Source organism: Procambarus clarkii, chromosome 35 (genome assembly GCF_040958095.1).
Source record: "Procambarus clarkii isolate CNS0578487 chromosome 35, FALCON_Pclarkii_2.0, whole genome shotgun sequence".
Classification (NCBI taxonomy): domain Eukaryota; kingdom Metazoa; phylum Arthropoda; class Malacostraca; order Decapoda; family Cambaridae; genus Procambarus; species Procambarus clarkii.
This window is the reverse complement of record NC_091184.1, coordinates 13,886,495-13,911,700: the sequence shown is the minus strand read 5'-3', so window position 1 is coordinate 13,911,700 and position 25,206 is coordinate 13,886,495. Positions and strand designations below refer to the sequence as shown.

At 44.5% G+C, this 25,206-nt stretch overlaps 1 protein-coding gene across 1 annotated transcript in view; it reads left to right on the top strand.

The window, feature by feature from the left end:
• The window catches only part of LOC138371238 (tripartite motif containing 13-like), a 66,806-nt gene that overhangs the window by 19,780 nt on the left and 21,820 nt on the right, over positions 1–25,206 (top strand). Inside the window, exon 2 of the mRNA XM_069336055.1 lies at positions 9,672–9,741. Coding sequence (XP_069192156.1) covers positions 9,736–9,741 — 6 coding nt within the window. The 5' untranslated portion in view covers positions 9,672–9,735. The remainder of the gene's footprint in view (positions 1–9,671; positions 9,742–25,206) is intronic.

Sequence of the window (25,206 nt, the reverse complement as noted above, 5' to 3'; positions counted from 1 at the left end):
TTCCCAGTTGTGGGGAGGACACCGCGGTTTTCCCTGTGTCATGGGTGTGGACCGCCTCCTTCGCCTCTCCCTGCTCTCCTGCGGGTCCGGCGGGGTCCGGCTCTGGCGTCTTCACCTGGCGGTGCTCCCTGGTTCTTCTGGGCACGGTTGAGTCGTGTCAAGTTCGTGCCACCGTTCGCCAGGTGAGTTTCTGCGGTCTGGCGTCTTTTGGCCGGGCGCTGGATGCAGAGTTGTTTATATACCTGTCTTTATTTAGGTATATTTTTGTACGACTGAGACCGTTCGCACACCAGTGACTGTCCCTTTTTCAACCCTTCCTGTCCCCCTTATGTGCATGTCCAACCCATGCTGGAGTCATTCAGGGGACCCTCCTTTTTTAATGTTGTGAGGTGTGGGGGTTGTAGGGTTGGTTCTGTACTCACCTGGTAAGGCTCCTGGCTGTGCTTGCAGGTTTTGAGCTCTGGCTCTTGGGTCCCCCCTATCTGGTAGAACTTGCGGGATAGTACCAGTGGAGTGTAGTGGTGCTATTGGCACATTTGGGGAACACTGTATTACCATCAGAGGTCTGTGCTTGTTACACGACCTACTTGCAAGCATAAGCCTTCTTGCTGGTTCGTCCGTGGACTTCCAGGGTGCACTAGCCTGTTTTCGTATGGCAGTTCCGGCCCGTCCTGGTTGTGATGGTATGTGGGCCGGTGGACTGCTCCTAGCAGCTGCCTGGTGGGCCACCCTCTGGCCGGTCTAGCCTGGCCTTGGGCCGGGCTTCAGGTGTAAAAGAGCTCCCAGTACCTCATCCAGCAGGTATCGAGCGGGGTTTCTCCGCCGTCGGTCGCCTGGTGCAGGTTTCTGGGCCTGCAGGGTTTTGTTGTGTCTCCGTTGGCCCTGTCTGGGGTCTGCCTGCTCCGTTCTCTGCCTTTGCAGAAGGGAGTTGCTATTTACATGTTGCAGTGGTGCCTGTTGCTGCTGCTGCACGTGTGCATTGGTACCGTGTTTCACGGTGGCGTGTCCTTGTTCCTGTGTCCGGTTGTGGAGTGGCACTTTGCTGCCGTTTTGTGCCTGGGGATTGCGTGGTTTTTTTTTCTGTCCCTGCCTGATTGTCCACCCCTGGTGGTTCTCCTGGGGTTTTTGTGCTTCTGCTCTTTCTTCCTGCTTCCTCTGCAGCAGGGATGTTCTGCGTGTGTTCTTAGGCGTTGGTCAGCCTGTGTCCTGTGATGTGCTTCTTTGTCTCGGTCTATTGCAGTTGTTCGTACCCCTTGGTTCGGGTACTGTTCTGGCGGCGACCCTTCCGCCTTCTTTGGTTTCCTAGCTTGCCCTGCCGGTTGTTTTTTTTTGGGGGGTCTTGCGATGTCTCGCATCGGACCCGTCGTTTCTGAACTCCTGGCGGGCTTGCATGCTTTGGGGAGTTTTTCTGTTCGGCAGACGTTCCATCTCCTTGTGCCGCCTGGGTTTCGGTGGTCGCGCCCGAGATCTTCCCGCGGCTCCGCCTTTTTCCTGGGCTCGGAGGGGCCTTGTCGGGGCTGCTTATGTTCTGCCTTGCGGTCTCACCTCCGGTTGGTGGTCGGGTGGCTTCGTGGTAGGTGTCCCACCTGCGTGCTTCTCTTGGCGGCAGTATGGGGTATTTTGGCGGTCCTTCCTTTTCCTGTCCCTTCTTAGGTGGTTACTCTTGTTAGCTTGGTTTACTCTCGGCTTGGTTTTCTGGTGGGGGTTGGGGCCGTCGTCTTGCCACATACTGTCGCCTCTTTTCGTGCAGCGCGGGCAGAGCCGCTTCAGCTTGCTTTCGGTCTTGGTGTTGCTTCTGCACCGTTAGTCAGCTGTCTTGTGCGTCGTTTCACCTCCGGCCTGTTCGTGCGCCGCTTGCACCATCCTTGTCTCTGGTCAGCGTGCTCTGTCTTCTCCTCGGTTGGTAGTGCCCCTTCGGTTCCGGTGTGTTTTTTCGTCGGCTCTTTCCTTTGGGCCTTTGCCTCTGGGGGTCGCGTCGCTGAGTTTTCTTGCTCCTTCGGTTTTAGCGTTTTGGTTGTTTGGTGGCAGCAGTCTCCATCTTTTCTGGCGCGGGGTAGGGCTGCTGCATTCTGGAGGGGTCCAGGGTTTGTTGGTGCTTCGTTGGTCGGGCCGGGGGTGTGTCGTTTTTGTGTTCAGTGGCGGCCCTTCGCTGTTGTTTGCGTGCCACGGCGTTTGGGTCCGGAGCGCATTTTGCGTTGATCCGGTTCTGTTCTTCCTGGTTCGTGGATGATAGTGTCCCGGGTGGTCAGCCGTGTTCTTGCGGCTAAGCTGCCTGTGTTCTTCACTCATGCCTGTGGCGTTCGTGGCTTCGCTGCTCTCGCTGCCGTCTGGGTGACGTGGCCTTGCGGTCTTTCGGGCATGGATTTTTGGTGTTCGTGCAGGGGCCTTGCTGCTCATGGTTCTCGTGTTGTTCCTGGGATTTTCGGGGCTGTGGTGCCTTGGGTTGGCGTTTGCTGCCGGTTGTCTCGCCTCTTTGGGGGGTGCGTGGTGTCCGCCTCCCGGTTCTGTCCCTTGACCTTCCTCTGTGTGTAGTTAGCTCCGGGGAGCCGACGGGGCTCCCCCCAGAAAAGCAGCGTTGAATGTAATGAAACGCCATTTTCTGGGTGAGACCCGGAGGCTCCCCGGCAACCCTCCCTCCCTCCGGTCGGCGTTTTTCGTGTGTTTTGACATCCAGCCTCAGAACTGATGGGTGGATAGCCGGCGTGGGAGGTCTGGGGCTCCCCCTTCCCCCTCCCGGGGAGGGGGGAGCTGCGCAGACAGCGGCGCGGTGACGTATGACGTCATACTAGTTGCCTTGTTTTCTGTTGAAGAGTTCTATCCACTAGTTCGGCTTTAGGTAGCAATTTTCACCAGAATAGGGGTTTGTTTTGGAATGCTTGCCTTTCTGGATGCTTGACCCAGTCGATGGCAGACATAGAATGCTTCCAACCACACGGGGGTTTCTATAGGCCATTGCTCCCCTTGCCTCTCTGAGGGGGCCAGGTTCTGGCTCGTGGTCCCCGGTAGGCCCTAGAACTCCATACACATGACTGATGCCAAAGTCTGACATTAGCATATCAGCCGGTAAAGCTCCGGGAAGCCTCCGGGTCTCACCCAGAAAATGGCGTTTCATTACATTCAACGCTGGTTTTTTTAAAACAACGCTGTTTGTCTTTAATTGTCTGTAATAATTTGTAATTGTATTTGTGCTGCTTTTTCAGCCATGTTCCCCCTCTTTTATCTCTATTTTTATTTGTTCTCAACACATTTTATTCTTTATACCCATTAGTATTAAGCTTTAGTCATTAATGTTTTTCCTGCCCAAAACGCTTTGCGTAATAGTGGCTTTAGGCATTGTATGTACTAGCTCTATCTATTAATCCAACAAACTTTGTAAAATCTCTTGTATTTACCTTACCTAAATAAACGTTTATTTATTTATTTATTTATTATAAGTATCTACATTTGTGTTCACAATAGTGAACCACTAAGCTAGTATGGTGGGCAAAACAAGAGTGGCTGCCACATACTGACGCTACCTCGATTCCCTCCCTCCCTCACCAAAATTCCACCTCCCACAATACTACACACAGCGCTAATTATCACCACAATCCTGGTCACTAAATCCTGTAAATGAATAATCGATCACACATTTATTTTGTAAAGGAACGTATGAAGTCGTTTGAAGATTCCTAGATGGATGAAATAATGCTGTGGTGCTGTGGCTAGCGCTGTGAACATCTTGAAGAGCATTGATTCACTTACATTTGAACATTGTACACAGTCATTATCACACTCAGGCTCTTCTGTAATACTATCATGGCTAAATAATACCAGTTACATATATATTTTGACATTATTCGGCGATGCTGTGGTCACAAGCTGAACAGCAGTGCTGTGAGCTCATGCTGCGTGCGCCAGCCTTGGTTGCTCACTCAATACTGAGGCTCTTACACCCAGGAATGTTGCCCACAATTTTTTTTTTAAATGGCATCTGTTTACAAAAGAGCCCTGAGGAAGCTGATGTGACCCCCATGTATCCGCGGGAGTTTTGAATCATACGCTATACCTATAAGATCCCTGAGGTGTGTTACGCACCACCCGTCGAGCGCCTACAAGCGCGTTGCGCAGTGCAGTGGTTAAGCATCTCGTCTTCCTCAGAGAGCAGAACTTCCATATCTGAATTCATAGCTCTTTTATAAAGCCTTTTGAGAGCATTGATAAGCCCTTAATCCATGGGCTGTATTATAGATGTAGTGTTTGGTGGTAAAGCCATACATGTTATTTTGCCATCAGGCGATGTTAATTTAGCAATGGGGTGAGCTGGGGCATTATCAGTCAACAGCATTACCTTTACCTCAGTAGGATGAATTCTACACTCTGAATTCTACATCTGCTGTTTTTTTTACTTCTTTACAAGTGATTCTGGAACCAATCTTCAAAAATAATCTGTGTGAACCAGGCATTTTTTGTGTTGTAGTAGATGACAGGTAATCTGTTCATGCAGTTTTTCAGTGCTCTGAGGTTGGCAGATTTCCCAACAATTGCGTACTTTGTTTGGTGACTGCCATCTGCGTTAGAGCACAATAATGCTGAAATTCTTTCCTTCTTTATCTTGCAACCAGGAATACTCTTCTCAAGCCTGAAGGCCAAAGTGTTTCTTTGAAGTCATTTCCAGTTAAAGCCTGTTACATCTGCATTGTACACTTAAAACCAGCTTAGATTATTAGATATCATGTGCTGAGAAAGTTTATGCTTATATGCATTAGCACTTCCAACATCTGCACTTAATGCATCGCCACAAATTTTCTTGTTAATGATGCCATACCTCTCTTTAAATCGACATACTTATTCAATGCTAGCCTTGAAATTGTCTATGTTTAACTTTACAGCAAGTCTTTCAGCTGCATTTCTAATAGAATCAACTGAAACAGCAATTCCTTTCGTACCATGCTGTGTAAACCATTTAAATACAGACGAGTCCAAATCCGTATACTTAGCAGGCCTCAATTTTTTCTGTTGCCTATTGTATCAGTTTGAGCAAAGAATTTCTTAATATTATCCTTCTGCTTTTTTATATCACAAACTGTAGCTTTACCGATGTTGAATTCTTGGGCGAGTCGAGTGACAGAGTATCCATGCTCTACTTTCTCTATCAAGTCAACTTTCTAATCAATTGACAAATATTTTCTCTTTTGTTTTATACCTTTAATACCATGAATGCTGCTCTGAGACATCTTGACAGATTAACCCTTCAATTGCGCATCGCATCATATGATGCTTTGACCGACTTGCAGTAAATTGCGCATCGCATCATGTGATGCTTTGGAGTACTACGCAAGATTTAAACGGCCCGCGGATACACGGGGTTCACCAGACCTTCATCAGGGCTCTTGTAAACAGACGCCATTTTTAAAAAAAATCGTGGGCCAAACTCCCGGGTGTTAGGGGCCTCAGTATTGAGTCAGCTACCAAGCCTGACGCACGCAGCATGAACTCACAACACTGCTGTTCAGCTTGTGACCACAGCATCGCCTAAAAATGCCATAATATACTTGTTCATGCTATTATGTAGCGATGATATTACAGAAGACCCCAGACAGTGATAAAACTGACCAGGGTTCTGATAATAGCAAGATTGTGGTGATATTTGGCGCTGTGCGCCATGGAGGGAGGAGTAATGCTGTGGGAGGGAGGATGGTGGCGTTGTCTTTTGAGTGTGTGTGGCCACCTTTTATTGACTGCACTCACCATACCAGCTTAGTGGTTCGCTATGACCACAAATGTAGATACTTATATGTAACGTGTGTATAGTGTGAGATAACAGCGAGAGTAGGAGGTTGGGAGCCGCCATTTTGGTGAGGGTGGAGCGTCGTCTGCAGGACTTATCATGTTGTTTACTGATGACCACGATGGTCTTTGGGCACCATACCAGTTTACTTGTACAAGTATGGTGAATAAAACTGGTAGATATTTATATATAATGTGTGTATATATAGCGTAATAACACCACACAGTATTGTTGTAGGAGAAATATTAGTGCGTCTGGCCTTGAGGGCGGCCGCCACCAGCTGACTGTGTGAGAAGCTATGTCTCTGTGACTTTACTCACCATACAAACTTAGATGTACAGTTATGGTGAACAAAACATGTAAATACTTATATATAACGTCTGTATATAAAAGCAAAAACAGTATGGTGGGTGGAGAATGGTGGCAAGTCAGGTGAGGTGAGGTGAGGGAGGGAGTGGCAGCCAGTGGCAGCCAGTCACTGCCTGCCACTGCCACTCAGCATACCAACTTAGTGGTTTGTCATGGTGAACAAAACATGCAGATACTTATATATAACCTGTGTATATAGTGTAATAACCGACAAAGTATTTGTTCACTGTTTGATGAACCTAATTGAGTCAACAATATGCACACCATATTTTTGAGTACAGCGATGATTCACTCATTTTATTATATAAATATATCACACTACACACTATTGAATAATATTACAGCAAAAAAACTACAAAAAATCAATCAGAGACATTGAAATAATTAGGTAATTATCTCTTTGTGGAAACTCTGGCCTGACAGCTGGCGATCAACAGACCCCCTGGGACGCACGCTCAGTCAGCGCCTGATTTTTGCCACACTTCCCCGCCCTATAGTGGGCAATATATGCCACTTACAATTTTTTTATTATTTTTACCGTGATCAGTGAACACAAATTAACAGGTTAGGAAGAATAAATAATTTTTTTTTTTTTTTTTGGTATGCGCCTGTGGGTGTCAAATGGTATATAGCTATGCGCCATTTAAGGGTTAAATGAGTTCAAACAGTAAAAATTGTTCAAATTTATCACGAAAATCCATCGCGCGTGAACCCGACGTTTTTACCCCAGGAAGAGGAGAAGCACATGGTGCCAGCCATCTCATCCAGGCCCAATGCGTTGACATGACCTGTGCTTATTTTATAGGCATACTCAAAATTTAATGTACATGTTACAAGTTATCAAATGACTGTTACAATTTGTTTTATTTAAAATATTATTCTAATAGGATTGTAGAACAGACAACTGTGCACATTATTTGTAAAAATGGTGAGAATTGGTCAGAAACGGAATTTTTTGAAGCTGACTCAAAGTTTTAGAGATAACTGAAGTTAAAGTTATCGACAATGAATAAGGTAGTTCTAATTCATTAATTTACTTATATGTTTTAATAAACGTTGTTTGGCATTCGTACTCGAATATGTGAAAGTTGTAGGTCAATATGTGTTGGAATGATGTCAAGAAAAAATACCCCCCCCCCCCCAAAAAAAAAACAGCTAAATACTGTATAGGGAAAATTATAATGATTTAGGGGATAAAAATGTATATAGTGGCACCTCGATTAACGAGTTTAACCCTTTCTGGCACCGAGCTCGTTATTTGGAAACTCGTCTTTAGAAACAAATTTCCCCATATAAAATAAAGGAAATAAATTTAATCCGTTCCACTCACAAAAATATCCATACTTGTATGACATTTTATAATGTAAATATAATACTGCACATGTATTTATGAATGTTTTGTTGTACTATTTTCATGTTTACCTTATGAAGAGTCGTTGTTTGCTTGAATGAGACGATGGGGAGGTGGGAAGGAGGAGAGGGGTTATGGTGTGGAAGGAGAATCCACCTCTGAATCAGGGGGGCTCTCTCGGGAATTTCTCCCCACTGGGACCGGATTGTGGTTCACTATCACTGGCTCTTCTTTTCTCTACTTTTCCAAAGAACGTATCTATTGACAATTGCTCTTGTCTTTGTTTTAGGATGTTCCTAAAACGAGTCAGCAAATTATCATTAAACATGTTCACACACAAGGTTGTCACTGCTTTATCAGGGCAGCTTTTCCAAGAATGCGGTTACCTTTTCAAACATTCCCAACACTTCACTGATCTCACTGGAAGAGGCAGCATCCTCCCTTACCTCCTCATCCCCTTACTAATGGTGCAAATTGTTGATGAGGATCTGCCATACTCCCTTGTGAGATCAGCCGCACAGACACCACGCTCATGCTTTGCTATAATTTCCTTCTTCAAATCCATAGTAATTGTGTGTTTCTTCCTCTTGACAAGACTATCTTTAACAAGCAGCTTCTTTGGCGACATCTTGCGTTACAAATTGTTGTCACAAAACCACAAAATACCGAAAGAAAAGCGCAAATAAATGCAGAGGGATGCTTGTCATGCGCGATACAACAACAACACTGGTGTCGGAGGCGTCCGAGAATTTGTGAGAACCCGCGAGACGCTAGGAAGCACCATGTGGTTTTGCTCGTTAATAGAGGTGAAGCTCGTCAATAGAGACAAATTTGCTGTGAGTGGCTCACTCGTTACTCAAAATGATCTTAGATACAGCCGCTCGTTAATCGAGGTGCTACTGTACTTTATAAAAGTGATAAAGCCCTGATCATCAAAACCGCCTAAAGAGACAAAGAAAATAGAATTTGAAATCTGTGAAAAACTCAGTCAAAAAAAATTCAAAGTCCCAAGTTCTGCCAGTTGTGACTGATTTATTGGGTGACCAATTTCATTCTATCTTGACATAGTTAGGGATGGGTATGCACTCTCCAGGATGTAGAGGTTACATCAAAATGAGATAATAAACAAAGGAGATAAAAAATATATATATTTTTTGGATATTGGGGACAGTAACAGATATTAACATTAGGCAATACATGATATTTATGATATTTTATGATATTTAACAAAATAGAGCATGATAACATACTCATTATTATTGGTATTATGATGTATTACTCAGCAATGCTATACAGGCACCAGCTGCATATCCACTTTGTGGACACTTCTTGCTACTATTCTTCTTCTTTGTACATTGTACAAGTGCTTGCATCCCTTTATTACTGCATTATCCCTCAGTTCCAGTTAATAGGAGCTGTTCTCCTTATCAACAAAATGTTCTCCTTTTTAAAAAAAATTGTCTAAAATATATTTTTGAAAATATTAGGATGAAACTTGCATGACGCTTATGCCAATAAGTTGGAGATTTGTCTAACATTTAATATTAATTTTCACATAATTCAAATATTTTTGGCCCAGCCCCCATTTACAGCATTTACAGGTTAATGCACATGGTTTGTATTACGTAGGCTGTTAGAGAGGGAGGGGAGGCAGCCGAGAACCCGCCCATACCCCTTCCCCTTTCCTGCCCCACCCTCCTTACTCCTGTCCACCCTCCTTACTCCTGTCCACCCTCTTTACTCCTGTCCACCCTCCTTACTCCTGCCCACCCTCCTTACACCTGCCTACCCTCCTTACTCCTGCCTACCCTCCTTACTCCTGCCCCCCCTCCTTACTCCTGCCCACCCTCCATACTCCTGCCCACCCTCCTTACTCCTGCCCACCCTCCTTACTCCTGCCCACCCTCCATACTCCTGCCCACCCTCCTTACTCCTGCCCACCCTCCTTACTCCTGCCCACCCTCCTTACTCCTGCCCACCCTCCTTACTCCTACCCACCCTCCTTACTCCTACCCACCCTCCTTTCTCTGGCCTACCCTCCTTACTCCTGGCCACCCTCCTTACTTTTGCTCAAAGTACAATACCTAAAAAATATTATTAAATTTTTCAAAAAATTTACTATGTTTTGGTGGGAAAAATTTAGTCATAGAAACCTTAAATTTGTTTTATTTTGCCTAATAGGTAATACTGCTTCCATCTCTGCTCGGCTACCAAGGACGATAGCAAACACAACTTCTGCCCATTAATGATGGTAAGGACAATTTTATTCTTACTGTACTACCAGTGTGTGTGTGTGTGTATCATATTGTTATTAACTAGTGATGGTAAGTATATTTATTATGTTGTCATTAACTAGTGATGCTGAGTGTATTAACCCTTTAAGTGCGCAACTCATCATATGATGGGTTGAGTGACTTGCAGTAACTTGCGCTCCACATCATATGATGCATTGGAGTACCGCGCAAGATTTGAAAGGCCCGCGAGTAGAGGGGACTCCCATACGCTGCTTAGGGGTTATAGTAAACAGACACCATTTTGTAAAAAAAAATCCAGCTCACGCTACCATCGCGTGGGAGGCATCAGTTACCCAGCAGCCACCATGTCGAGCGCACGGCCGAACGCTTATCGGGCGCGCACCACGCAATCACTCGCCCAAGAGCAAATAACCAGTGAATTATTTTCTGATGGTGAGGAAAGTGATTTTGATAACTAATATTGATAAAGACTACACACAATTGACCGATGATAGTAGCACTGACAGTGAAAATGAGATACAGCCCCCTCCCATGGCGAGGCCTATATGCTCACCAATACCACTTAGCCCAGTGTCTACTCCAATTCACCCTCGACCACACAGTTCATGTGCTTATTTAGAGTCTGAGGATATTTTCGGTGACGAGTCAGAGGAAGGTGACTCATTTTCTGGTTTTAGTGAAGTGGAATCAGAACATAGTGTTACTGGGCCTGGTGCCAGTACCAGTGGTGTTACTGGGCAAGAATTTGTCGCGTCAGCAGCGTCTCGCCCAGCCAAGCGCCACCGCATGGAACAACATGAGGCACCAAGAGTAGTGTAGTGATGGTGATGTTCACGTGCTTCCACCTTATGTGCACGTAGTGGCCGTACTGTGCGTAGATGGGCTTCAGCTCCTGGTCCACGGTGTACATCGCTTCCTCGCCGTCGTGCCCCTGTTGCGTCTCGCAGGACACCAGGTGTACTAGTGTGGAGTGATGGTGCTGGTTTTATTCCTCGAATTCCTGCCTTTGACAATAAAGATGGGATTACCGAGCTTTTCCCTGATAATGGAGAGGATATGAGTAAATTAGATTATTTTACAGCATTCTATGATGAGCCGCTCATGGAATATATTGTACTCCAAACGAACCTTCATGCGGCTCATCTCATTAGAAGAGAGATAACAGAATTTTCACGATTGCAACATTGGAAAACCACCAATGTAGGTGAAATGTATGTGTTTTTAGCAATATGTATGTTGATGAAGCACTGTGTCAAACACGCTATCACAGATTACTGGAGCAAAGATCTGACTATTCCAACACCTTTCTTAGGGAAATATATATCCCGAGATAGGTTTCAGATACTCCTCAGGTATCTGCATTTTGCATGTAATGAGGACCGGGCAGAGGATGATAGACTTTGGCGAGTGAGACTATATGAATGAAGTGATTGATAAGTTCAGAGATTTTTACGTACCAGCACAGAAGCTGGTGATTGATAAATCCCTTGTGCTTTTCAAAGGATATGTTTCATTCAAGCAGTATATTCCCTCCAAACGAAACAGATTTGGATTGAAATTCTTTGTACTGTATGACTGTGAAACAGGATACGTGTTATACATGATTCTGTATTCAGCTAGCGATGTAGACATTCCCGGTAACAACGAACATGGTGTCTCGGGTAGTGTGGTGAAGTCACTGATGGCACCATGGACGAACAAGGGCCACATCTTATACACAGATAATTACTATACTAGTCTATTGCTAACTACGTTTTTGGTTGAAAATAGAACTGGATTGGTTGGCACAGTAAAGGCACGAAAGAGGGAAATGCCAGTGTTTGACGGTAGACTTGCAGTTGGTGAGTGCCAGCTACAGAAATGTGATCAAATACTCTCGGTTCGGTGGAAAGACAAGAGAGAAGTGAACATGCTGACAACCATTCATGAGGGTACAATGGTGAATAGTGGCAAGGTGAACTGTGTAACGAAAGAACCAGTATATAAGCCAGATTGTGTTCTTGACTATAATATCAACATGCGTTTGATTGATAAGGCTAACATGATGGTTGGCATGATCGAGTGTGTGCAGAAAACATTGAAATGGACGAAAAAAGTGTTTTTCCATCTTGTTGACATGAGCATGTTGAACTGCTATAATATGTATCTGGGGAAAACTGGACATAAACCTAGTTTCTGTGCATTTGCTTTTACACTTGCAGCACAGTTATTAGCAAAGTTTGGTAAAGGTGTCCCTGGCATACAAAGACCAATCATGAACCCAGTGTTGCAGCATGCTGCAACACCAAGCTTACTCACATGGAGGCCTTTCAGCAACACAGACTAAAACATTTGCCACCAGCTGGAAAGCGTGCAATAGGCCAACGTGAATGCCTAGTATGTAAAAACAACAAAAAGGAGAGAACAGAAACGTAAGGTGGTACGAACATCGTGTGAAGCGTGTGCAGTGCCATTGTGTGCTGTCGACTGCTTCAACGACTACCACTCTCTCCAAGATTTCTAAATGTGCAATAATAGTGCAAAAACCTGTACATAGTGCATGCTTGTGTGTACATATAATAATGAACATTGTGATTACATAATATAATGGCGTAATGGAAAACATTTGTGTGCACATGTGTATACTCGATGTATGTAACATTTATTGACAATGACTGTGATGTAACATTATGTGCAACACAATTAGTGACTAATATTGCTAATAAAATAGGCCTACACACTGTAAATAATGACGCAAAAATAAATTTGTGGCAACTCTGGTTGCTTGAAGACCGCACGCGACGCCTCTGGGACACACCGTGCATGAGCAATCATGCAGGGTGTGATGTCATCGCCCATCTTGTCGGCTCAATTACGTCGTCTGTAAGTTCAATTTAATTTTTTTTTCTCGTGGTCAGGGAACACGACTTAACAGGTTAGGAAGAAAAAATAATTTTTTTTTTTTGGTATGCACCTGTGGGTAACAAATGCTAAATAGCCCGGAGCCACACAAGGGTTATTCTTGGTGTTTTCATTACCCAGTAATGGTGAGTGTATTCATCATATTGGCATTACCCAGTGATGTTGATTGTATTAGTCATGGTATTAATAACCAGTTTTGTTGAGTGTATTAACCCTCTGAAATGCATTAGCGCCTAATTTCGCTCAGTCAAGCGGTGCACATAACACCTTAACCACTGCACTGTGCCAAACGACAAATGCTTTTCGCCATTAACTGTCCCCACCGACAAAAGTTTTTTTTTTCGTACTCGGTCAAAACACGCTCGCGGTAGGTTGGATACAAAATGAACTCTTGGGACCTCCAGTGAGAGGCAGCTTTCTTTGAAAAAAATTCCCAGAATGTCCTAGGGCTGCTGGCTGGGTTAGTATTGAGTGAGTAACCATGGGGTGGTGCACGTGCCTCTGGCTCCCAAACACCTGTCCGACGCAGTGTTGAAAGATTGCTCTCTGTCGGTGAAATTCAGACCTTATAGCTTGAAGAACATAAGGGTCATGATATTGATGAAGCTAGGTCATGATATTGATGAAGCAATAAGGACCTAACACAAAGGTCGGATGCAAGTGATACCGCACCTATTAGGACGACACAGCGAGCGTATCCAGTTGTAGCTGTGAACGCCACCCATGCCCACCTATGCCATCTCCAATTTATATAGGTGATACATAGATGAATCATTTTCTGGGTTCAGTGATGATGCATCTGATACAAGTAGCATAGATGAACAGTGTTAGCGGTTTCCATGGTGGTGTTTTCCATAGATATTTTCAAGATTAGCTGAATCTCTTCCAGAATGGCTGAATCTCTTCCAGATTGACTGACACTTGCCATAAATGACTGAATCTTCCAGTCAGGGACCTTACAAAGCAGTATTTTCAAGACTACCTTACACATTACAAGCTTGGCTACATACCACTTACAAGTACTAAAGCCAAGGGTGTACATGAGTGCGTTATTTGCAAGCACATAGAACAAAGAAACAGCGAAAATCTATGTACCTGGTGCAACGAGAGCGAAGTCGCGCTTTGTACCATGGACTACTTCATTGATTATTACTCACTTCTGAAGTACTGATTGTGTAATACAGTGTGTTAGTGTGTAAATAGTGTGTGAAACTATACATATTGTAATCTTAGTGAATTTTTAGCAAGTAATATTGCAACAATAAACATTGTGGATACATTACTGACACACAGTATCACAGTTCCATGGAACATTATGAACGTTCTGTTGTATACATATTGTAAATAACAAAAATATGCATCATATACAATAAAAAAAACTAATAAAACCGCATTGAAAATACATAGAACAAATAATTAAAAATATATTTGTGGCAACTCACAATGCTTGAATGGCCTGCACACTTGCTTCTGGGAGTTTCTGGTACGGGCGACCAGCCATGATGACGTCACAGCGCACCTTGTCCACGTCCCCACAGCCAAAGTAAGTGGAATTTTGTATTTATTTTTACATAGACATGTTCAGGGTTAAAAAAAACATTTTTGGGGGAACACTTGATTTCATGTGCACGGGGAATGTCACAATAAACTCAGCGCATCACAGTGGTTAAGGCACTCGTAGATATATTGTAGGGTTCAAAACTTGGGTACAAGATGGATTCCTGAGGTGTTTGCCAGCTTGAAAAAAATTCCCAGCATTCCCCACTGTTGTGGGCAGGCTCATATTCAAGGTAGGAACTATTTTGTATGTATCCATATTGAGCTCCCAGTCTCTAATTGGCCATGTTTTTGAGAAAACACTCTCTGATGTTGGAATACAGGGCATATTCCTTGAAGATGAGCATGCCAGGGATTTTGATAACTCAAATCTGGAAAAAGACCTAAGACAGGTGTTTGATACTAGTGATACGGATATTGAAGTGAACGATGTGGAGAGTGTGTACAGTACACAGCTCTCACAGCCCTGCCATGCCGGCCTAGGTCATCACCATCAGTGGAACAACACAAATGAATTTTTGTATGTTCTACTGAACATTTAGCGCCAAATGCAATTTGTTCGGATTATCCGGGAATGCTTTAGAGTAGGGTTCGTTAGAGTGAGGATGCACTGTAATTGAATAACTAATATGCTTACAATACTTTTTGAGTATAGCGATGGATCACATTTTATTATATAAATATATCACACTACACACTATTGAATAATATTACTCGAAAAAAAAACAGAAAAAAAATCAAAGACATTGAAATAATTAAGTAATAATATTTTTGTGGCAACTCCCGCCTGACAGCTCGGGTGGAGCTGACTGCCTCCGATGATTACTCTGTCAACGCCTCACTTTTGCCAGACTTCCTCGCCCTATTGTGGTCAAAATATGTCACAAATTATTTTCTATTTTTCCCATGATCAGGAAACACAAATGAACACTTTTATAAGACGTGTTGCAGGCTAAAATCGCAAGAGAGCAGCCCAAGGGTTAACAAAAACCAACTAATAATATCAGGGGTTTTGCGACCTGATGAGGGTATCGACATCATAAAACCAAAACACGCTGAGTCCCTGATGAAGGTAATGCCGTCATCAATTAATGCATTTTTAAAAATTCCATTTATTGTCCGAATATTATGGGACTGGTTTTAAATGTGCCCCTTTATATTGTGAACAGTTTGATAGCAAAATGAATGACGTAGCATGAAAATTGAGGTTAGAAAGCTGAAAAGAGTACAGTTCATCCTCACTAACGAACCCCGTTCTAGCGAATTCCCAGAAGATCCGAACAAATTGAATTAGGTACTAAATGTTCAGTGGAACATACAAATGTTTGATTAAGCGAAGATTGTTCATCCAAGCAGTCACCGAGACCGAGCGTCGGAGGTGGCTGTCATCATCTATGATTCGCCAAAGTGTAAACAGTTATACAGTGTTTTATTATGCTTACCCATTGTTTCTAGGGATAAATGGTTGAAGGATGATAAAATGGTATCAAGGGTCATTGGTGAGAGTTGTTGTCAGGGGGGGCAAGTGGTGTCAGTAGTTAGGGTTTATTGTTAGGGGGGGCAGGTGGTGTAAGTTATTCTCATGGAAGGCAGGTTGTCAGTGGTGTAAGTTGTCAGGGAAGCTGGAGTAATAGTGGTGTCAGGGGAGGCAGGTTGTGTCAGTGGAGAGCTCTGGCTCGAGTTATCATGTAAATGGCAACACGTGGCTGGCGCCTCCATGCTCCACCTCGATAGTTCACTCACTGTCTGCTTTTCACCAAATTAGCTGAGAAAATGTTACCATTTCAGTTGTTTGCAACACAAAGCTCTATCATATTCCATAGTCAAAATGAACAATTTATAATAAATTGTGGTGTCAGTGGTGAGAGGATGTATTAGGGGGTGGAAAGGCGTCAGAGAAGGAGGGTGAGTAGAGACACCAGCTGACTGCTACAGCACGTGCCTGCCTCGATACTAAGCTCACTTGCTGCTTTTGACAAAATTAGGAGAGAAAATTTTACCTTTTCAGTGGTTTGTAATGCATCGCTCTACCATATTCCGTAGTCAAAATGAAGAATTCATAATAATGTGTGGGGTCAGTGGTGAGGGGATGTATTGGGGGGGGGGGGGGAGGGAGGGGTAAGGAGGCGGCTAGCCTCTATGCAGTCAACATTGGGTCGAGTATCGTCGAGGTCTGGGTTCAAGGCCTGGTCTGAGGTCTGGCCTGAGGCCTGGTCTGAGGCCTGGCCTGAGGCCTGGTCAGGCCCAAGGCCTGTCAGTCTGGCTGCCACCCTTCCCCCCCCCCACTCCTATACCGCCAACATGCTACAACCCCCCCCCCCCCCCCTCCCCTCCCGCACCTGACTACCAGCGGCCGGCCCTGACCCTCCTTCCCCTACCACCGGCAGTCCGCCAACCACCCCTCCTCTTCAGTTTGTTGAGAAAATTATGTGATTTTGCTTTTTTGGATTCAATAATGCTCATATATGTAGAATTTTTAATCCAAATTGTTTGTAAGTGATTGTTCTATCAAATGCCATAGTGAAAATGAAGACTTCATAATAAATGAATTGTTTATGAATATTTATGTAGACTGATACAGTTGGCTTATGGAAATCCTGGCCATTACATCATATTTGCGGCCACCAATAACAGTCACATAGTTTTGATTTTAATATGGAATTGTTTACAATTGATTGTTCTATCATGTGCCATGTTTAAAATGATAAATACATAATAAATAGATTTTCTGTGATTTTTTGTTTTGTTGATAGTGGATGTAGGACCTTTGTTATTTTCACATGAAGGGGAGGGACAGCCTGGGGCTGACGGGTAGAACGAATTCCGCAGTGAAACGAATCGGCCTCGCCTCATATAACGCCTACGCCTCGTTCGAGTGAGGTCACACTGTATAAACATTTGAGTGTGGTTTGTGCGCTCACGGCCAATGCTCAGCCTTCGTTGCAGTGTGTGCCAGGTCGCTTGCCAGGCCAGCAAAAGAGTTAATCTTCCTTGGAGATTTCAATTTACCGAGTCTAAGATGGAGAATGGCAAACACAAATATCATAGCAGGGAATGACCCGGGAAATAACCAACCACAGGTTAGAGAACTTTTGAGATTCTGTGACAAATTCTCGCTCAATCAACAGATTACAGAACCAACTAGGAACGAAAACACACTAGACTTGTTTTCTAGTGTGTTTTTGTTGTTTTCTAGTTTTCTAGACTTGTTATCTAGTTCATCATTAGTTCACAAACAATGATGAACTAATCAGAGACATCACAATCTCAGATACTTCATACTCAGTCCATAAGCTCATTGAAGTGCGAACTAGCATAAATAATGGTAGTAGGTCTAAGAGACCCAACAAGCGAGAAGGAATATTTAATCAATTCAATTTTAACAATAAGAGGATCGACTGGGAAAAAATAAATGTAGACCTTGCAACCATTCAATGGGAGACAGTCATAAACGACAAAACTCCCACACAGGGAATAGCTCAACTGACAGCTGAAGCTTACAAGGTCTGCTTGAAGCACGTGCCTGTGAGGAGGGGCAGAAAGAGGACCACTCTAGAAAGAGAACGCAGACAACTCTACAGGAGAAGGAAAAAAATAACGGAAATGCTTCGGCAGACACAACTATCACAAGCAAGGAAAATAAGCCTAAGCAGGGAGATCGAAGAAATAGAACAAACGTTGAAGCGATCATATGAGTCTGAGGAAATGGAATTGGAACAGAAAGTTATACAAGAGATAAGGAAAAGTCCGAAATATTTTATCACATACACAAAATCAAAATAAAAAACCTCTACCAGTATTGGACCGTTAATTACAAATGAAGGTACGTACACAGAGGACAACAAAGAGATTAGTGAAATTCTAAGACGCCAGTATGAGGCTATGTTTAGCACACCAATAAACAACATGAAAGTTGATGACCCAGACAGCTTTTTTATGAATGACATTCAAGCTGCAGATAATATAACGGATATTACCACAAACTCGGAAAACTTTGAAATAGAAATTGACAATATGCCTATGCACTCAGCTCCTGGGCCTAACTCATGGAATTCAATATTCATAAAGAAATGTAAAGTACCAGTAGCGAGAGCACTCAGCGTAATTTGGAGAAAGAGCCTGGATACAGGGGACATACCAGCAGCACTTAAATCTGCAGATATAGCTCCGTTGCACAAGGGGGGGAGTAAAGCCTTGGCAAAAAATTATAGGCCAGTTGCACTAACATCACACATAATAAAAGTGTTTAAAACGTTTGTATATAGGGTAATAACACCACAAACAGTATTGTTGGGGGTGAAACTTTAGTGCGTCTGACCTTGAATGTGTGAAGGAAGCAGCCGCCACCTGACTGTGTGTAGCAACGTCTCTTAGTGCCTGAACTAACTATATCAACTTAGTTGTACAGTTGTGGTGAACAAAACATGTAGATACTTACATATAACATCTGTATATAGTGAATAAAAGCAAAAACAGTATTGTGGGAGGAGAATGTGGGTGAGGGAGGAAGTAGCAGCCAGAGGCGGGCTGCCACTGGTTGCCACTGCCACTCAGCATGCCAACTTAGTGGTTCGTTATGGTGAACACGAATGTAGATACTTATATGTAACGTCTGTATATAGTGAATAAAAGCAAAAACAGTATGGTGGGAGGAGAATGTGGGCAAGTGAGGTGTTGAGGGAGTGAGTGGCTGGCTGGTGTGTGGCGGTCACTCCTCGTTGCTTTTTGACTCATATTAGCGACTTAATGGTACGTTATGGTGAACAAAACATGCAGATACTTATATATAACCTGTGTATATAGTGTAATAATCGATAAAGTATTTATTCACTGTTTGATGAACATAATAATTGAATCAACAATATGCACACCATATTTTTGAGTACAGCGATGATTCACTCATTTTATTATATAATTATATCACACTACACACTATTGAATAATATTACAGCAAAAATACTATGAAAAATCAATCAGAGACATTGAAATAAATAATTAGGTAATTATCTCTTTGTGGCAACTCCTGCCTGACAGCTGGCGAGCAACAGACCGCTTGGGACGCACGCTGAGTCAGCGTCTGTTTTTTGCCAGACTTCCCCGCCCTATAGCAGGCAATATATGCCACTTACGATTTTTTTATTATTTTTCCCATGATCAGAGAACACAAATTAACAGGTTTAAAAGAAAAAATATTTTTTTTTTGTATGCGCCTGTGGGTGACAAATGCTAAATAGCCTGGAGCCACACAAGGGATTAAACATAATACAGGGTACATAACACAATCAAATTTGCCCATAGTAGGTAAACACCATGTAAAGAATTTGGGAATAATGATGTCTAGGGAGCATAACCTAAGCCTAAATGTCTAAACCTAATGTTTAGGGAGCATAACCAAGCAAATATTGCGTCAGAAAAATGATGGATTACGAGAACTTTCAAATCCAGGGATCCCATCACAATGGTTGTGCTCTTCAAATCACTTGTGTTGTCACGTCATGAGTACTGCTCAGTACTCACTTTACCCTTCAGAGCAGGAGAGATTGCAGAAATAGAGGGAGTACAGAGAACATATACAGCATACATAGACCCGATAAAGCACCTAAATTATTGGGATCGTCTCAAAGCCCTCCAAATGTACTCACTAGAAAGACGACGAGAGAGATATCAAATAATATACATATGGAAAATACTAGAGGGCCAGGTTCCAAATCTACACAGTAAAATAACAACATACTGGAGTAAATGATATGAAAGAAAATGCACAATAAAACCAGTGAAGAGCAGGGGTGCCGTAGGCACAGAGAACACTGTATAAACATCAGTGGTCCGCGGTTGTTCAACATTCTCCTGGCAAGCATAAGAAATATTGCTGGGACAACCGTGGACATCTTCAAGAGAAAACTAGATAGGTTTCTCCAAGGAGTGCTGGACCAACCGGGCTGTGGTGGGTATGTGGGCCGCTCCAAGCAACAGCCTGGTGGACCAAACTCTCACAAGTCAGAGTTTGAGGAGTAGAGAGTACTCCTCAAGTACTTCCAGTAGAGTAGAAGTAGGAGTAGAACAACTCCCAGAACCCCATCAAGCAGGTAAACCGCCTCTAGATACAATGAAGATAAGCCTTGGGCTACACAATGAAACTTGTAAAAGCAACTGTATTGCTGCTGCCTCTAATATCAACTGGGAGTTTGAAATAGGTGACATAGTGAATATCAACCTTGCAGTGCAAACATTTCTTCACAAAACTTTTAGCCTTGCCTTAAGGCTACCTTGAGGTGTTTTCTGGGCTTAGCATCCCCGCTGCCCGGTCGTCGACCAGGCCTCCTCGTTGCTGGATTGGTCAACCAGGCTGTTGAATGCGGCTACTCGCAGCCTGACGTATAAATCACAGCCTGGTTAATCAGGTATCATTTGGAGGTGCTTATTGAGTTCTCTCTTGAACATTGTGAGGGGTCGGCCAGTTATGCCTCTTATATTTAGTGGAAGCGTGTTGAACAGTATCGGGCCTCTGATGTTGACAGAGTTCTCTCAGAGTACCTATTGAACCTCTGCTCTTCAACGGGGGTATTCTGCACATGCTGCCATACCTTCCGGTCTCAAATGATATTATTTCTGTGTGCAGATTTGGGACCAGCCCCTCTACTATTTTCCACGAGTAAATTACAGTAGTTGCATGTCTCTGCACCTTTTCCAGTTTGTTGATGTGCTGCTTAAGATATGGGCACCATACAACCACTGCATATTCCAGCTTTAGTCTGACAATAGTTGTGAATAATTTCTTTAGTATTTTGCCATCCATGTATTTAAAAGCAATTCTGAAGTTAGAAAGTGTAGCATTGGCTCTTCATACAATGTTCTTTATGTGGTCCTCAGGTGATAGCTTTTTATCTAGAACCACTTCTAGATCTCTTTCTTTATCCGAATTCTTTAAAGATTTCTCACATTTCATAGAGGTGTCTGAATATAAAGTGAAAAAAATGCCAAAGGAGCTAAGTAAGAACAAAGCATTTGGTCCAGATGGAGTTTCACCATGGGTTTTGAGAGAATGTGCACTTGAGCTCAGCATTCCACTGTTACGAACCCGGATCCGACGTCCGAGCACGGAGCAGTGACAACCGCGCCATCTGTGGGTCAGCTCCCGAAACCCCCTCCAAACGGACGACGACACCTGGTGAGGACGACGTATATTGGCCACAAGGGCCAGTTTCCATTCCTGTGCAGCGCTCAACACAGCCGCTGCTGACCTCTGGTGAGGTGGTGCTCAGACACCAGCGCCATCTATGGAGTGGATAGGTGGGCGTTTGTGTCTGAGCCTGTAAGTGAGGTGCCTTAGTGTGTCCCAGTTATTGATGACGTGTCTGCTTACAGAGTCGACCTGGGACTGTTGTGATGGGAGTTGAGTCAGTCTACCCGAGGCAGCCGTCTCCATACCTTGTACTTTGCTGCAGCAGTTGTGAAGTCGTCCCCCGGAAGAACACTGTGGTGTGTTAGCCTGCCAGTGGAGTGGCAGTGAAAGGATTACCTGGGACCAACTGTTGGAGACGATCATCCACTGGGGTATCGAGGACAGGAGAGTGATTTGTGGTGTCACACGAGGCTCCTGTCTAGGGCGTTCCCCTTATATCGTTCGTGGAGTGGCTTGACCAGCGTTGTGGGTCTGGAACCTGCCAGCAGACCGGCTGGATTTGTGGTTGACGGCCTCCACGGCGGTGCCCCCAGTGGACCTGTGTTTTGGCTGACCTGTGGCCAGGGTAGGCTCAACTTCTCAGAAGAATTCGTTGTGAGGCCACGAAGAAGCACCGAGGACTCAGCACCGAGAGTTTTGCACCAGAGTCTTCAGCAGAAGACTACAGTGTATTTTCCCCTGTAAATAAGTGTTAATACCCCTCCCCCTGTGTAACTTTTATATATTATTTATTGGTGTTGGAAATCATTATATTATATTAAGTTCTTAACTTTCTTTCCCTTCCCCCTTTAAGTTTCTTGCGTCACGGATCACATCCCTTGAAAGCCACTACTGGCTTGGGGTCGGATACAACTTCCTCTAACAACATCAGAGTAAGGACCCCGTTGCGTCCCGAGAGGGCCGTAACATAATTGGCATCCCCAGCGGGATCCGTCCCCTTGTTAAGTATGTTTGACAGGGGTGGTGAAGTGGCGCAATCCCTGTATATAATTCCCCCAGTGTGTGACGATTGCGACGTTATACGTCCTGTGCGGTGCTCAAGAGTGACTAAGTGCAATATTGTGCAGTGCGGTGCTCGCTGTGACTAAGCGATTAAGTGCAATATTGACTAGTGTGGTGCTCAGTGATTCGGTGCAATATTGTAGAGCGAAGTGTTCGCTGTGATTCAGTGCAATATTGGGTAGTGCGGTGCTCGAAGTAATTACGTGCAATATTGGCAAGTGCAGTGTTTGGTGCGATAAAGTGCAATATTGACGTAGAACAGTGCTCGGTGTGTGAAGTGCTAACGTGAAAGCGGTGTGTTAAGTGCTAGTTGAGTGTTCCATCTGTGACAATGGCAGAAAAAGCTACCATCGATGATCTGGACGACGTTCAGGCTTTTCTGAACAGAGAGGACTGTCTTGCCAGATTAAAGTATCTGAGCAAACCGGAACTTGTACTAGTGAGCACCTACCTGGAGATCAAGATCCGTGCCAGTGATTCCCGTGTGGAGATCTTGTCCAAGGTTCACCGGCACCTGAAGGCAGAAGAGAAACAGGAAGGCGGGGCTCCTAGTAGAAAAGAAGGTGAGGAAATAGCTTCCACGGAAAAAGAAGATAAGGGCAGCGACATTGACAGTGATGCAGGTGAGCTTAATATCAGCTTCCTAACAGTCAAAATGCGTGCCCTAGAGATCAATCGTGAGATAGAGTGGAAGAAGTTAGAATTAGAACGAGAATTAAAAGATAAAGAAATGGAGATGAAAGAAAAAGAATTGGCGATGAGGCGTTTAGAATTAGAAAGAGAAGAAAGAAGAGAAGAACGAGAAAGAGAAAGGGAAGAACGAGAAAGAGAAAGAGAAGAGCGAGAAAGAGAAGAGAAACGAGAAAGAGAACAGCGAGAGAGAGAAGAAAATGAAAGACAGAGACAACATGAACTAGAAGTATTACAATTAGGCGGTGGTCGGAGGCCAACAACGGACACCAGCGGTTTCGATCCGGTAAGAAACATCAAAATGGTCCCCAAATTCAATGAGAGGGAAGTCTCGAAGTTCTTTGCAGCCTTCGAGAAAGTCGCTGCCTCTTTGGAGTGGCCAAGGGAGAATTGGGCCATCATGATACAGTCAGTCTTGACTGGGAAGGCCCAAATCGCCTATTCTACGTTATCCCTTGACGACTCCGGCGATTACGACAAGGTGAAGAAGGTTGTGCTCATGGCGTACCAATTGGTACCTGAGGCATATAGACAGAAGTTTAGAAACCTGAAGAAGACCTCAGAGCACACTTTCACCGAATTCGCCACCATCAAGGAGCGACTTTTTCAAGAATGGTGTGCCTCTCGAAAGGTGGAGACCAAGGAAGACCTCGAGCAGCTGATTCTGCTCGAGGACTTCAAGGATTGTTTGTCTGGAGACCTGAAGACGTACTTAGAGGAACAGCAGGTAGAGACCTTGAGTGCAGCAGCCACCATGGCTGAAGAGTACATCCTGACTCATAGGCCGTCTGCTAAGTACGTCCCAAGGAATTACCAGCGCCGGTTTGACAGACCTGACGAAGAGGAAAGACCCGTCCCACAAAGTGCTAAGAAGACGCCCCCAAGTAGCCCTCGAAGGACTAGTCCTAGTTGTCCGAAACACCGTAGTCCAAGGAGGAATATGGTGTGCTACTTGTGGGCAGAAGGGGCATGTAGCTGCTAGGTGCCGAGGCAGAAGAGGTGGCAGCGTACGTAGGGAGGTAATGATGATGAGCTGTGTTACCCCAACAGCAGGAAGCCAGTCGACGACTACGCAGGAAGAACCCAGATTGTTTTCCCCTCACACTTCAGGCGGGTATGTATCGCGTGATCATACTGGTAGATCTGTAGTAGTGCTCAGAGATAGTGGATAGCAGCCCAGTCCCTGATCGTGAAGAGCTCGTTACCCGAGGGAGTAAGTGTGGATGTGAGACAAAAGGTTGTCCTGGTTGGGTTTCCTAGGACGCAGTACATCGCCCCCTTAGTGACGGTACATCTCGACTCGCCTTACTTCAGCGGCACATGTGCGTTGGCAGTAGTCGATACCCTCCCTGTGGCTGGGATTGACGTGGTACTAGCCAATGACTTGGTGACCGATTGGAGCACCAATCATCCCAAGATAGCGGACGAGTCAGCCAGAACAGCAAGGTCTGAGGTAACGACGGGCCGTGGTAATGTCCAGGTAAAGACAGACCCGGATTTGAACATGTCTAATTTGTCCTCTCACCCGCAGATCGACAGCTATCTAGCAGTGTCTCCTGATTCTTCTCTCGACAAGGAACATGAGGTTACGATGGCAGAAGTACCTGAGCTAGAAGAGAGGCCTTGTGTGCAGGCACCCACGGATACCAACGAGTCTGGAGCGAAGGCGGAGGTGTGCTTGCGGTATGGCAAGTTACAGCGTGTATTGAACCAGCCAGAGATTCCCCAGACGTCAGAGGTATGTGAGGTGTGTTCGAAAGGTCTAGTGGTCCAAACCAGGCTAGTGGATATAGCCTGCTATGGACATGACAGGCTCAGGAAGCTTATCCCTCAGGTAACCAAATGTTTCTTAGCGGTATTTTGTTGTGTTCTCGTATGTGTTCTCAGTGTTCTCAGTAAGGACCAGTGGACGACCCGATGGATGATGGCTCCCTTGAACATCGTGAAGAGATCCCAGGGATTGGAGATTTGCACTGCAAGTGTTGCAGTCGACGAAGGGACCTGGAAAGTAATAGTTGATACAGGAGATACGAGAAATGATAATATGAGTGACTGTTTCCGACAGGTTGACACCCCCCGCGTGATTGCTGAGCCTCAATACAGCGTTATACGGAACGTTGGTCGACCT